The sequence below is a fragment of the Chelonoidis abingdonii genome, chromosome 8 (assembly GCF_003597395.2).
Source record: "Chelonoidis abingdonii isolate Lonesome George chromosome 8, CheloAbing_2.0, whole genome shotgun sequence".
Classification (NCBI taxonomy): domain Eukaryota; kingdom Metazoa; phylum Chordata; order Testudines; family Testudinidae; genus Chelonoidis; species Chelonoidis abingdonii.
In genome coordinates this window covers 37965713-37978750 of record NC_133776.1, presented here as the reverse complement: position 1 = coordinate 37978750, position 13038 = coordinate 37965713, and the positions used below count along the sequence as shown (strand labels likewise).

Below are 13038 nucleotides of genomic sequence, written 5' to 3'. Positions count from 1 at the left end.
TAACTACTCCACCTCCACAAGAGGTGAAAGGCTTATGTCTGCATAGCATCTACGTAGACACTACGTCTCTTACATTGGCTGTCTTGTCCATTTCACATCAGCCCCCACAGCACCCCAGCAGGAGCCTGGCAGCCTTGTCAATTTCACAGCAAAAACCTTTCCCCACTCCTGGTGCAAGGAGGTGGAAGGGCAGCCCACCGGGACCACGGGGAGCAGCTGGGGTCTTGGCAGGGAGCTGCCAAAGGGAATGAATGAGATTCCAGTCTCTCAGCTTCCCACATTGGCCTCTTAGGTCAGTGGAAGCGCTCCTGGTTAGGACATGCACCACTAACAAAGAGGGTAGTCTGGACATGCACCACTGCAGTAATTACTGACTGACTTACAGCTACAGTAATCTAATACAAGTCAACTTACATTTCTAGTGTAGACATACCCAATGCCTTAACTTGGAGAGACATTACAGATGGCTTTTTACTTTACACACACACACACAATTGCAGATAAATAACACGATTACACTGAATGCTATACTTTGTGTTGCGTATGGAATTTCTGGATAAGATATTTAAGTAATGCACTGAAAGCACACACGATGACATGTATTTCCATCTTTTTAAATCTAATCTGCATACCATATAAGATACCTGTTTCTGTTCAATTACTAAGAATTCAGTTTAATCCCAATTTTTAAGAGTATATAGGAGGCCAATCATATGAGCATTTGTAGATTGTCTTTTTAATTAAAAATGTTTCTTTGAAGAAAGAATGACCTGGATAAACAGAATAGCAAGAAACCAGAATTGTGGAGAGAAACTGAACAGAAGTTTCAGTATCTTTAAGATGTATTCTTATAATTTTGTAAGCTAGAAGCTATGCATTTTAAAAAGCCTGAACAATAAAACCATACTAATTCATAATATTACCTGGGGGGAGCCATTGTAGATTGTGAACTCTTCAGAATTTAAGTGAGTGAAAAAAATACACTGAAAAATAAAAAATATATATATAGCATCACAAGATGCACCTGGATTTTGCCAAGTGTAGTTTAGCATTAGTTATTTAATACTTTCTATGCTAACTATACTGCAGTGGATTTTGTAATGATCATTTTGGATGGATACTGTAAACATGAAGCCCAAGAAGTGAAGTAATGTCTTCCCAGCATATTCCCACTCCTGGTGCACATCCAGCTGACACACTTGTCATGGCCAGTACTGATAACCCACTCTACTCCCAGGCAGAAAATGACAGCAGACACCCGATTCTGATGAGCTGTGGAAATAAAGCAAAGGATCTGAGCACTTCAGATAGAAATACTTCAATCAAATCTTCAGTTATACAGTTAGAAGCACAGGTTGAAAGTGCTATCAGGAAAAAATGTAATAACTGCAAGAAGAAATAATTTTACCTTCACGGTCACACTTACTGCAGCCTCGAAGTTTGATAAGGTTAACAGAGTTCTCAATTTATTTTGCATTTTCCATCTCAGTGATTGGCCTTTAATGAACCAGGTATGTCAGAAAAAGAAGTCAGCTCATTTGAATCTTCCTTTAATTTAGTGATTTCCCCTCGCATAGAAATGTAAAGGTTCCTCTCCTTTGAATGCATGTTGGCAACTGAACTCCAGTGAGAGCACTCTGTACAGTGCTGAGATCATTTAATTAAGTAAGAAGATGTAGATGAGACAGAAGTGAAAGAAAGAATATAGGGGGAGAGTGTATTAGAGATACTTCTTTTGGACTGAAATGTAAAGTCATCTGCTTTTAGGATAAAGGGGCTTTTGTAGCTTTTAAAAACAAGGTCTCTCTTTTAAACAAGAAAACAGTTTTCCATTAGAGTACGACAGGAAGTCATAAGACAAGTTGTATTTTGTTCTCCTATATTTTTGGCCTTCAGTACAAAGTCTTCTGTACATTATCATCAAGTTATTAATTAATAACTATGGAATAGTAGTGACTGAATTTGGCTATACATTCTTTAGAAGTAATACTAAATAATGCCTGGAAAGAACCCTGCATCTTTCATCAACATTAGTTTTAATAGAGTAGTCCCTTCTACTGCCAGAGATACCTGATGAATGGGGATCTTGTATGATTTCATTCTTGCGGCATTACTCAATTCTTACTACTTGAACTAAGACCCAAGAACACAGTGTTTAGTAACAGGCATTTTGGCCTAATTATTGCACCTACATAAGTACTATCTATTAGGATAATACCAGCAAACTGTATTTAAAGAGCAGACTTCCCCGTCCCCCTTCTATTAGACACCAGTAGCGTAGCAGTTTCCTCCCCTTTAGAAACCAAAGTCATCTGCAGATTAAAGCATCCACAAATGTATTACCACTGTTCAGTGCTGAACAATATAACCAGAGTTAGAGACATCCAGCACATTAGCTTACATTTATGTGAGGTTTTAATACAGCTCCTACACTCTCAATCCTTTGGGGATTGCTAGCTCCCAACTGTGATGACCTTCACATTGCAAATGTTGCAGCAACCACCTCCCACCCACAAACTTCTAAAAGATTTGGGTCAGACTGCGTTAGAGGGTTTTGTTTTCTTCGGCTCTGAAATTAAAGCTTTTCAGAAGGAATGTTCTCCAGAGCCAACATCATTACAATGAAGCCAGCAGCTTTGCAGTAAGACTATGGCCAAAAGTTAATTTTAGATTTGAAACATTCTAAAATCCTATACTTGGGCTACACAAGTTGATCTCATTTTGATTAAAAGGTAATTACCAGTAATTTACCAATATCTTTCATACTATTAAAGTCAGAGTCAATGTCTGTATTTGGTCAAGGTTCAATTATGAAGATGCCGCCCAATGTATCGAATGTTCTTAAAATCTCATCTGTGAAGTAAATACATTAGCGAAGATCCCATGCTGTATTACCTGGGTAGGTCTTGACAAAGTTCATCTTATTAAAGTCTTCTGAGATATGGAATTCCTAATACCAAGGAAACACACAGTTAGACAAAGTAAAACAGCACATCTTCTCAGGCTGAAATGGGAATCAGACTGACTGAAGAAAATCTTTGGCATCAAGAACACAGCAATAACCTCATGTAAGCAACAGACTTAAGCTGGCAGCCAAAAACCACCTGTCATGCTGCAAAAAGATGGTTTGTTCTCAGGGCTTGTCTAAACTTGAAACACTGCAGCTGCACCATTGAAGTACTTCAATATAGATACTCACTACAGCGAAAAAAGGAGTTCTCCCATTGCTGTAGTTAATTCACTTCCCCAAGAGGCAGTAGCTATGTTGGTGGAAGAATTCTTCCATTGACCTAGTGCTGAATACACAGGGACTTAGGTTGGCTAAACCAGGTCACTCAGGGGTCTGGATTTTTCACACCCCTGAACAACATAGCTGGGTTAATTTAAGGGCTGGTCTCCACTAGAAAATTAGAAGCCTCAGACTGGGAGATACTACACTCAGTACCACGCTGATCACAGATTAAAGGGCAGATTTATTAGTATCAGCTGCATGGAGATAGATCACTCATCTTTTCAGCAGAGGATTTGCATTCAGAATCAAGTCGACCAAAGACAATGTGTTGGAAGGAAAAAAGGGAAAATTTCATCTGGTATTAACAGTTACAAGGTGATGCAGGGTGGTAGGGTATTTTTAATGGTTTCTTATGGAAGTGAAGATTGTTAGTCACAAGTTTTCATCCCTTCTCTGAGGTTAGTTGTGTGTTCCCTCCACCCTTTTCTATTAGCAACAGATGATTGCTTTCTGCAACATTTTTTGTGGGAGAAAGTATATGTTGCAACACACGGGGAAAAACAAGAGTGTAAAAACGTGACAAGAAAACAGGACACACACAAAGACGAAGAAGGAAGGATGTAGCCTCTGCACCAAGGAATGAGGTGAGGGATGCATGCTTGGGTGATTCCACACAAGGGACAGAGAAAGGGCTGGACGCTAATGCCACAGAGCAAGGTGTGCAAGAACTGTGGACTACAATTATACACACAAGGACACGAAGCCCTACAGCAAGGAAACTGATGTTACTTCCCCTAAAACACACAAACAGTTTTCAGTTATTCTATAGTTTGATTTAAGTATAAAATAGAGGGCTGGATACAGGCTGGCTATATATACTGCTTATAGGCAATTCACTCAAGTCTACAATTATCCAGCCACTACCAAAAAAGCTTCACAATTAATTTGCATTCTTAAAACAAACTGCAGCAGCAATAACTTACCATAATGGCACCATTATCCTGGCCTACAAATATTCTTCTGCTGTCATGATGATAAGCCATAGCTGAACAAGGAGCTGCCAAGAAGACCATCACAAGACAATTGTTAAAGTACATATCATATCACAATTAACACTGAATGTTTTTGGCCTCTAGGAGGAAACATGCCTGATTCTGATAAGCAGATTGACAGTCAAGCTCCAACTGAAGAAATGGTCTTATTTTATTGTGTGTATCTTTGCTTTGTTTGAATCATTTAATTCCTTGTTGCTAGGCTACAGCAAGGCACAGTAGTGCTATAAAGGAAATACACCCCATTAATTCCACAAGCTGGAATGAACAAATGGAATTTGACCAGGGCTGAAAATCTGGCTTGAAGAGTTCATACACAGAAGATGACAACTAAAAGCGAGGCTTGCTATGTTATCTCAAATTCAAAGGCTTTGTACTGTGTGACAGAGCAACTATTTATGACCATCAACATCTGAGTTGTCATAAGGTACCACTGGAGGAGGCAGACTTCAGGGCAGAAATAATATTTGATCACATGTTAACCTGATGTCTGACCATGCATTTCAAACCTTGCACATCATATTTTGCGATTCTGTTGGCAGCCATGCAAAAAAAAAAAAAAAAAAAAAAAAAAAAAAAAAAGATTGTTTCTCATGCGATTATAGGCAGGCTATTCTGAGAGTCCATTACAAAACCAGAAGAAACCTCAAAAAGGGAAGAATGTCTTTAGACATATTTAGCGAGAGAGAATATGGTGAACAGAGCTACAAGACCGACAATGAAAAAGGAATTAAATTGAATGCAAAAATAAATAAGGGTGACAAATCTACTTTGTCACAATTTCTACATCATAATGATAAATCATATGCAACATCAGACATCTTTTTGTGGGGAAGAGGCTCTGATTTACTGTTTTTTCTCTAATAGCTTGGCAGATATTTCTTTGCACGTCTAACACAACTTAAATGTAATGATTCTTTTCCTGCTTCCATTGATACATAATGCTAGACAAGACCATTCCAATAATCTAATCTGATCTCCTGCATAACACAGGACAAAGAACCTCACCCAGTAATTTCTGTATCAAGCCTATAACTTCTGTTTGACCTATAGTAGGTCTTTTAGTCTTGATTTCAAGAGATGGGGAATCCACATCTTTGCTAGGCAAATTGTTCCATTGGTTAGTTACCATCACTGTGAAATGAGGACCTTATTTCTAGCCTGAATTTGTTTAGCTTCAGCTTCCAACCCACTGGATCACCTGTCTTTTTCTGCTAGATAAAAAGAAGACATCAAATCTCTTTCCCACACAGGCTCTTGTAGACTGTGATCTTCTTAAACTTCTCTTGGATAAGCTAAATAGATAGCTTTTTTAGCATCTTATTAGGTGGTTTGTTTTCTAGACCCTGAATCCAGGGCGGTTAAAAAAAACAATGATTTAAAAACAAAATTTAAATCAGATTTTTTTGATAAAATGCTCTGAGGAAAAATACTTATCTAAAAGATCGTTTTAATTAAGATCATTATAGCTCAAAGATATTTCATCATGGAATAGGGATTATCAATTCTAATTCTATAGTATGAGACAATACATTCATGTAATGTTTAAGAAAAGTTTTTTAAATGAGTTTCAATAGTTCATGGATTAGGGACCTGATTTTATGGAGTTCCAGAGGCTTCTGTATAGATTTAGGTTAATCCATCTATTTCAGTGGGACTCAGTGCTCAGTCTAGAAGATACCATCAGAGATGCTTAGTTTTGCAGTTCTCAGACTGTGGCTTTGTCTCCAGAGATAACAGGCTTGTTAATAGAAAACATGTTTTTACATACGTATGAGAAGTAACAGACCTCAGCCCTATCATCCCTCTGCAAATTTGTATTCACAATCAATCCCTTACACCTCTCTAAAAGTGAAAAGTTTCAAAAAGTTCAATGAATAGAAGATTGTTGGGGTGGAAGAGATCTAGACGAGGAGAAGAAGTCAAGATAAACGTAAGAAGGGAGGGACAGGCACTAGAAACAAGTGAAACTGTGCAGCATACTCCTGAAGTCTTGAGGTCTTTCTGAGGGTAGCCTTCATTGATCTGAGATCTAACATATCATGCTCTCAGTAGAAGGGAAAACCTATTATGACAGCAGGCTGTAAAAAACACCTAGTTTGGGAATAAGAACCCTTCAAGAAATATGTTTTAAAGGAAGTCACACCAGTGAACTGGAGGAAGTCAATTAAGCACTTGGATTCAGAGACTGTTGAAGAGATAATCTCACTTAACAGAAGTAGCTTCTTCTGGCAGCGTGGAAAGAGTATTTTCTTCCTCTGGACTAATTCATTCCAAACTGAGAAATCGTTTGGGACCTGAAAAAGCAGGAAAGTTCTCTTTTCCAGATTATGAACAAAACAGGAAAATGAAGGTGAAGATGACTGAATTAACTGCAGAAGCCAATATTTTGAGTTTCTCATGTTGATGTGAGAGTCGTTTTAAAATATTCAATTCAACTATTTTAGTTAACAATTTTAACAAAAACCAACCTGATTTTAAAAAAACTTGAATGTTTAAATTTTTTTTAAAAAAACCACATGCTTTGTTTTTTTTTTTTAAAATATTATACATTTACTGTTTAAGAAAAAAATCCAGAATACATAATGCGGTTTTAGTTAAATAAAACAATTAAATGTCTGTCTGGTGATGTCCTCCTCTTAATACAGCATGGCAAGAAAATCCTCCAAATATTAATGATTAAAACTATTGAATTGGAGATATTTATGAAGTCATTGGGAGGTGAACTATCTGCTTTGATTGTTTGGTTATTACCTTTGGAAAATGAAATTATTCATTTTCTGATATAGCTGTAAAACTAATCTGAAAAGTTTTCAAAATAAATCACTTTAAAAATGTGTAGTGTGTACCTTCTAAAAATTAAACCTACATCTGAGTTGAAGAATATGTATTAAGGTTATAAAAACCAATAAGAATGCACTTTTATGTAGAAATCCATGACTAAATTGAGTCTTCCTGATTAGTGATTTAAATCAAATCCACTCTGCTTGAATCATCATTCTTATAGCTCTTTGCTGAACCTACCTGATTTTTCAACATCTTTTTTAAACTGTGAACACCAGAACTGGACACAGAATTCCAGCAATTGTCTCACTAATGCCATATGCAGAGATAATGCCACCTCCTGAATCCTTCTTGATATTGTCCCGCTTCTACATCCTAGGATCACATTCACCCTTTTAGCTACATCATATTGGAAGCTCATATTCAACTAGCTGTGTGCTATGACCCCTAAACCTTTGAGAGAGAGTCACCGCTTTTAGGATACAGTGCCCAATCTTATAATTATGACCTACATTCTTTGTTCCTAGATGTATGACCTTGCCTTTGGCAACATTAAAATGCATGCTCAAATAAGCCCACCAAATGATTCAGGTCCTATAACTAACTTGTTCTAATCATTTACCATTCCACTAATTTGCATCATCTGCAAATTTTACCAGCAATTATCTTACATTTTCTTCTAGATCATTGACAGAGATATTGAATAGCACTGGGCCAAGAACAAATACCAGACAGACCCCACTAGAAACACCCACACTGGACCGCATTCCCTTTTACAATTACTTTTTGTGAGCTATCAGTTATTGATCCATTTAGTGTGGGCTGCATTGATCTTCAGGATGCTTGTCCGCAAAACAGAATGTTACGTGGGAATACATCAAATGCCTTACAAAAGTCTAAGTATACTATGTTTCCACCTTTATCAACCGAACTCGTCTAAAAAAAATGGTAAATTTTACAAGATGTATTTTCTGTAAAACCATACTGATTAGCTTAATCATGTCACAATCCTGTAATTCTGACTGCATCCCAGATCAGCTTTTCCAAGGCTGGGATTTAGCCTGGGATTGATGTCAGGCTAAATAGCCTAGTTTCCTAGGTCCCAATTTACAACCTAATTTTTTGTCAAACATTAGCTTTTTCTAGTCCTCTCGACCTTTGTTTTAAAGGTTTAATGGTTGAGAAAGTGATGCTGATGCACAAGTTCAGCTCAGCCTATAATTAAGATTTGTTAGTTGGCATGCAGCTGTACCAGAGATAACAGAGCAGAACATTAAGGGCCAAACCCTGTAGTCCTCAGTCAAAACTGTGTCTTTAATGGTAGCTTTGATTATACTGCAGGGTTTGGCCCTATGTTTCTGTGTATCCTATACATTTATAATACCATTTATGTAAAGCATCTAGGTAGCAGCTCTATATTTAAGTTGTGATTCTTTAGGCAGAAAGATTAAAGCAGAACAGATTTTATGGGCAATATGTTCAGGTTTAAGAAGTGATGCATCACAATTAACAGTAAGCATTTCCCCCTGTGATCAACTCCTAAATATTTAAATACACTAGCAGGACCATGTGCAACAACAACTTCTGAGTCCAATAATATTACATAGATAAACAAGATGCTCTTTCAGTTTTTAATTTCTCACTAAGAGTTTTAAGGCTAAACATTCAGAATCCAGCACACACACACCCCTAGAAACATTAAGTCAAATTCAGACAAAAGAATTTGAGAGTGTTACTTTAAAAACTGCGTGTAAGTGTAATATTACCAAACTATGAGACATTACTAAAGATTCTCCCCATTGTATGAGTTGGCACAAAGTCCTTTAAAAACACCACATAAGGCTGAAGAACTATTTTGATAAAAAATTAGTACATTTATGCTGAAAAGTTAAAAACCCAGCAAATTCTGTTTCTGAGCTTATCTATAATTAGTGTTAAATTATTGTAATTCAAAAAAAAAAAAAGAGGTTTTGCATAGCCTAATCATAAACAAATTACTATTGCTTTTCTTTAACATTAACAATTTAACAGATCCACAGAATGGATTCTATGTTTGGCTGAACCTAGCAAACACCACTAATACATCATAACATTACATTTACGTATAGTGTTACTTACATGACATTGTGTGGTAAATGCTGGGCCAGTACTGGCCACTGTCCCTTTTCAGCCATACTCGAATTGTCCTGCAGGATGTAAGGGAAAGGAGGAAGAAAAAAAGAGAAATGTTGTAAGCTTGTGCATCACTTGTTACACCTATACTGGTGGCATTTTTGTATTTTTTTAATTATTATTTTTTTTTAATCAAGACTCAAGTAACCCCTCTGCTTTTCTACTACCCAATTTTAATATGGCACAGGATAATGCCTTCAGAGAGAACTCCCAACAGCTTCCTCCATAGCAGTCGTAATGTTATCTGAGTAGGTATAAGAGGCTTTGAGGAAGACTATTTCAACCCTTCTGTCAGAGAATAGTTCATTACATCTATTATATATTCTCTGTCAGTCAGAATCAAAAGAGAAGAGATTTAAGCCTGATTCAGGAAGCATCAGGTTATCCTACTGTCAAACCAGACCACATTTTATATATAAACATCAAACATATGTTTATACTACATAATTACATTCAAACTAACAGACAATAGGTCACAAAGATCAGTTGGGTCACCCATTCTGATTCTCTGCATTTTTCAGGGTGACTACCCTGTTATCATACAGGAGCAGTGATGGTGGATCAACTCCTTCCTTTTGTAGTCCATTCCACTGCACAAAATGCTCAACTTAAAAAAAAAAAAAAAAGTTATTTACTACTGCTACAAGTGACCTAAAACATGGCAAGGATTACAAAAAAAAATAATTCCCCAAACTCCCCTTCCTCCTCCACACAAGCTTAGATTACTTTCTGTACGACCAATTTCCCTGTTTTGTTGTTAGTTGCACATGGTCTCAATGCATACGCATGAGATCATGTACTGCTGAGAGGAGCTCCCTTGTATATAAAATGCAAATAAAGTGTTGATCTGGTTTTGTTGCTAATTTAAACAGAACAGAAATGGAGACAATATGCAGGTTTGTGTACATAAGGCCTGCTCCTATTGAATCCAATCGTACAGGTTCTAAAAGAAGGGAAAGGGATGGAAAAAAGTTATCTTCAGAAAATTTAGTACTGTTGCTCCTGTGCCTCCCTGAAGGCTTTTTGGGGGTGGGTAGGAAGAAGAAGAGGAAGAACAGCTAGCGGCAGAAAACCTGTATTTTTATATGATAAATATCTGAGACATGACATTTAAGAGAGGCTTCAGCAGAAGATTAAAAAATAAAGAGATTCAATTAGACAGTGTCACTAAGATTTTTCTTCTAGTCTAGTTTTAAATTCTGCTTTTCCAAGGCTTTGCTAGCCAGTTTCCCCTTTTGTGGCCGAGAGTAATTTGAGCCTCCATTGTAACTATCTTCAAGATAATAGTCTAAGATTACACTGAGGGAATGAGGAAAATCACATTTACAAGATACTACCACTGAAATGTGATATATTAAAACACTGGCACTGTTTTCACGAACGGTTGGATAGAGTTGGTTGACTATTTGGGGTGTCAGGGGGATTGGCAATTTTACTGCTTTTTAGAAGAGTTATGTCCTGTCACAAGTTACAACAAGCTTCCATTTTCTGCTTACCGACACAAGGCTGTTAGACAACTAAATTAAATTTTAACTACAATAAAAGAAAAAAGGGCAAATAGATATGGCATTTGGATTGGTGTATTTTCAAGGCTGGACTACAGTGTATTATATTAGATTTCCAACCAAAAATTTTACATAAAAAAAAGCTATTCAGTTTGCAGTTCATACTGGTACGAATGCCATGTCAAAACTTTGGCAAAGTTAGAGTTGCCAATGCATCCACTAACTCAGGCTATTTTGCATATGCATTATTATAAAAAGTCATGTCATATGTGACCACATACTCAATTTCCCCCAGGAAGGCTGGACATCAAGCTGCTGTTCAATTTTTATTCAACATGTCATCCCATGCCCCACACGCTGCACTCCACTCAAGCCCCTCAGTTATATAGGTTATCTGTCACAAATGTGTCTTATTTGGAGAAAGTGACATGGTTCCCCTACTATCATCCACAGCCTGTGGCAAGATCCAGAAATTACATTTTACAGAAGCAGGGGTTGTTTTCCCTCATTTAATAGGACAGATATGAACCATTCATAACGCTGTTCCCAAAAAGTCCACATACTCCTTCCATTTGGGCACTATTTAAAAAAAAAAAACAAACCACCACCATTGTTTTTTCCACAGCTTTTAGAAAGTTCAGATCATTTTACCTGCCGCTTTTTATGCGGCTTCACCACACTCACCAAAACAGTTTGAAGAATTTCAAAGTGCAGCTTTTAGATGCACTAATTCAAGCCTCTCACTTTTAACCAAAGCCCTTCAATTATCTTTGTTCTCAACTGACAGAAGAGTGAACTGCAGTAATCATAGCAACTGAAAACATTCATTACAGATTTTGCAAGCATATAGTCTTTGTTTCCTCTCAGTCTCTTGTACATGTCACTGTTCTTGAAAAACAGTACCATGATGGCATAACATTATCTGACTAGCAATAAGCTGGCAATTTCTTGAGAATGTGGTGCATATAGTATCTGTTACAGAGATACAGTTCCTCTCACTGTCTCCAGTTATGTGGCCTTCAAACTGCAAAGGTCAGCCAAACAGAATCTTAGGGTATGGCTACACTGGAGAGTTGCAGCGCTGGTGATGGGGTTACAGCGCTGCAACTTACTCTGTGTCCACATTCGCAAGGCACAGCCAGTGCTGTAACTCCCTGGCTGCAGCGCTGACTGTACAACTGGTCTGCTTGGGGTGTAATGATTGCAGCGCTGGTGATGCAGTGCTGCTCGTCAAGTGTGGCCACCAAAAGCGCTTTTATTGGCCTCCAGGGTATTAAGAGGTATCCCAGAATTCCTGTCCACAACAAACTGGAAGAATGGCTGAACTACGAGCTCCCCGAGCTCTCCGGAGCTACTTATCTAAAAAACAAACACAGCTGCTCTTTGCTCCAGCTAGCCAGCAGAGGCAGGGGAACTGCTTTGGAATGTTCACAGCTGTTTGCTTGAGGAGGGGGGGGAGGGTCCGTGTTGAGCAGCTGCTTATGTGGTCTGAAGGCTATTTAGGAGTGCATAATTTGCATTTAGTGAATAAGAGAGGGGTGGGGGAAGGGTCAAAACTTTTAAAATGATTGGAGGTAGGTGCTGTGTATCTTCCAGTCCTTAGAACTTGCAAGGCAGGGAGCTGAGAACAGTGTCAGCTCCAAAAATCCACTCTGTCTCCCCCACGCTCCCTGTCACACTCCACCCCACTCCCGTTTTGAAAAGCACGTTGCAGCCACTTGAACGCTGCCCACAATGCACCACTCCCAACAGCGCTGCAAATGTGGCCACACTGCAGCGCTTTCCCTACACAGCTGTAGGAAGACAGCTGTAACTCCCAGCAATGTACAGCTGTAAGGGTAGCCATACCCTTAGAAAATTTATTTTCATTTTGATTTAAAAGAAAATCCAGGTGAGAATTAAACCACCAATATCAGGTTTGCATTTTGCAATCATTCAAGAGTGATGAGACTATTATTGCTCCAGTCCCTCTGTTAGTACTGTAAAGGTATGTTATGAAGCATAGCAAATTTTGAAGAGACCCTTGTCAGCAATGACTAATTATACAGCCAACACTGATTTCTCCACTTCTCCTTTCTTTGCCTCTTAGGGCTTGGCTACACTTGCAAGTTGCAGCGCTGGTGAGGGGGTTACAGTGCTGCAACTTACTCGGTGTCCACACTTACAAAGCTCAGCCAGCGCTGCAACTCCCTGGCTGCAGCGCTGGCTGTACTCCTGGTCTGCTACGGGTGTAGCGAATCCAGCGCTGGTGATGCAGCGCTGCTCATCAGGTGTGGACACTCACCAGCGCTGT

General features: G+C 38.3%; 1 protein-coding gene across 1 annotated transcript in view; it reads right to left on the bottom strand.

Moving 5' to 3' along the window:
• Nucleotides 1-13038, bottom strand: part of WDFY1 (WD repeat and FYVE domain containing 1) — a 46498-nt gene that overhangs the window by 22713 nt on the left and 10747 nt on the right. Inside the window, exons 2-5 of the mRNA XM_075068979.1 lie at nt 9187-9254; nt 4216-4289; nt 2896-2950; nt 1085-1272 (exon numbers count right to left, since the gene is read on the bottom strand). Coding sequence (XP_074925080.1) covers nt 1085-1272; nt 2896-2950; nt 4216-4289; nt 9187-9254 — 385 coding nt within the window. The remainder of the gene's footprint in view (nt 1-1084; nt 1273-2895; nt 2951-4215; nt 4290-9186; nt 9255-13038) is intronic.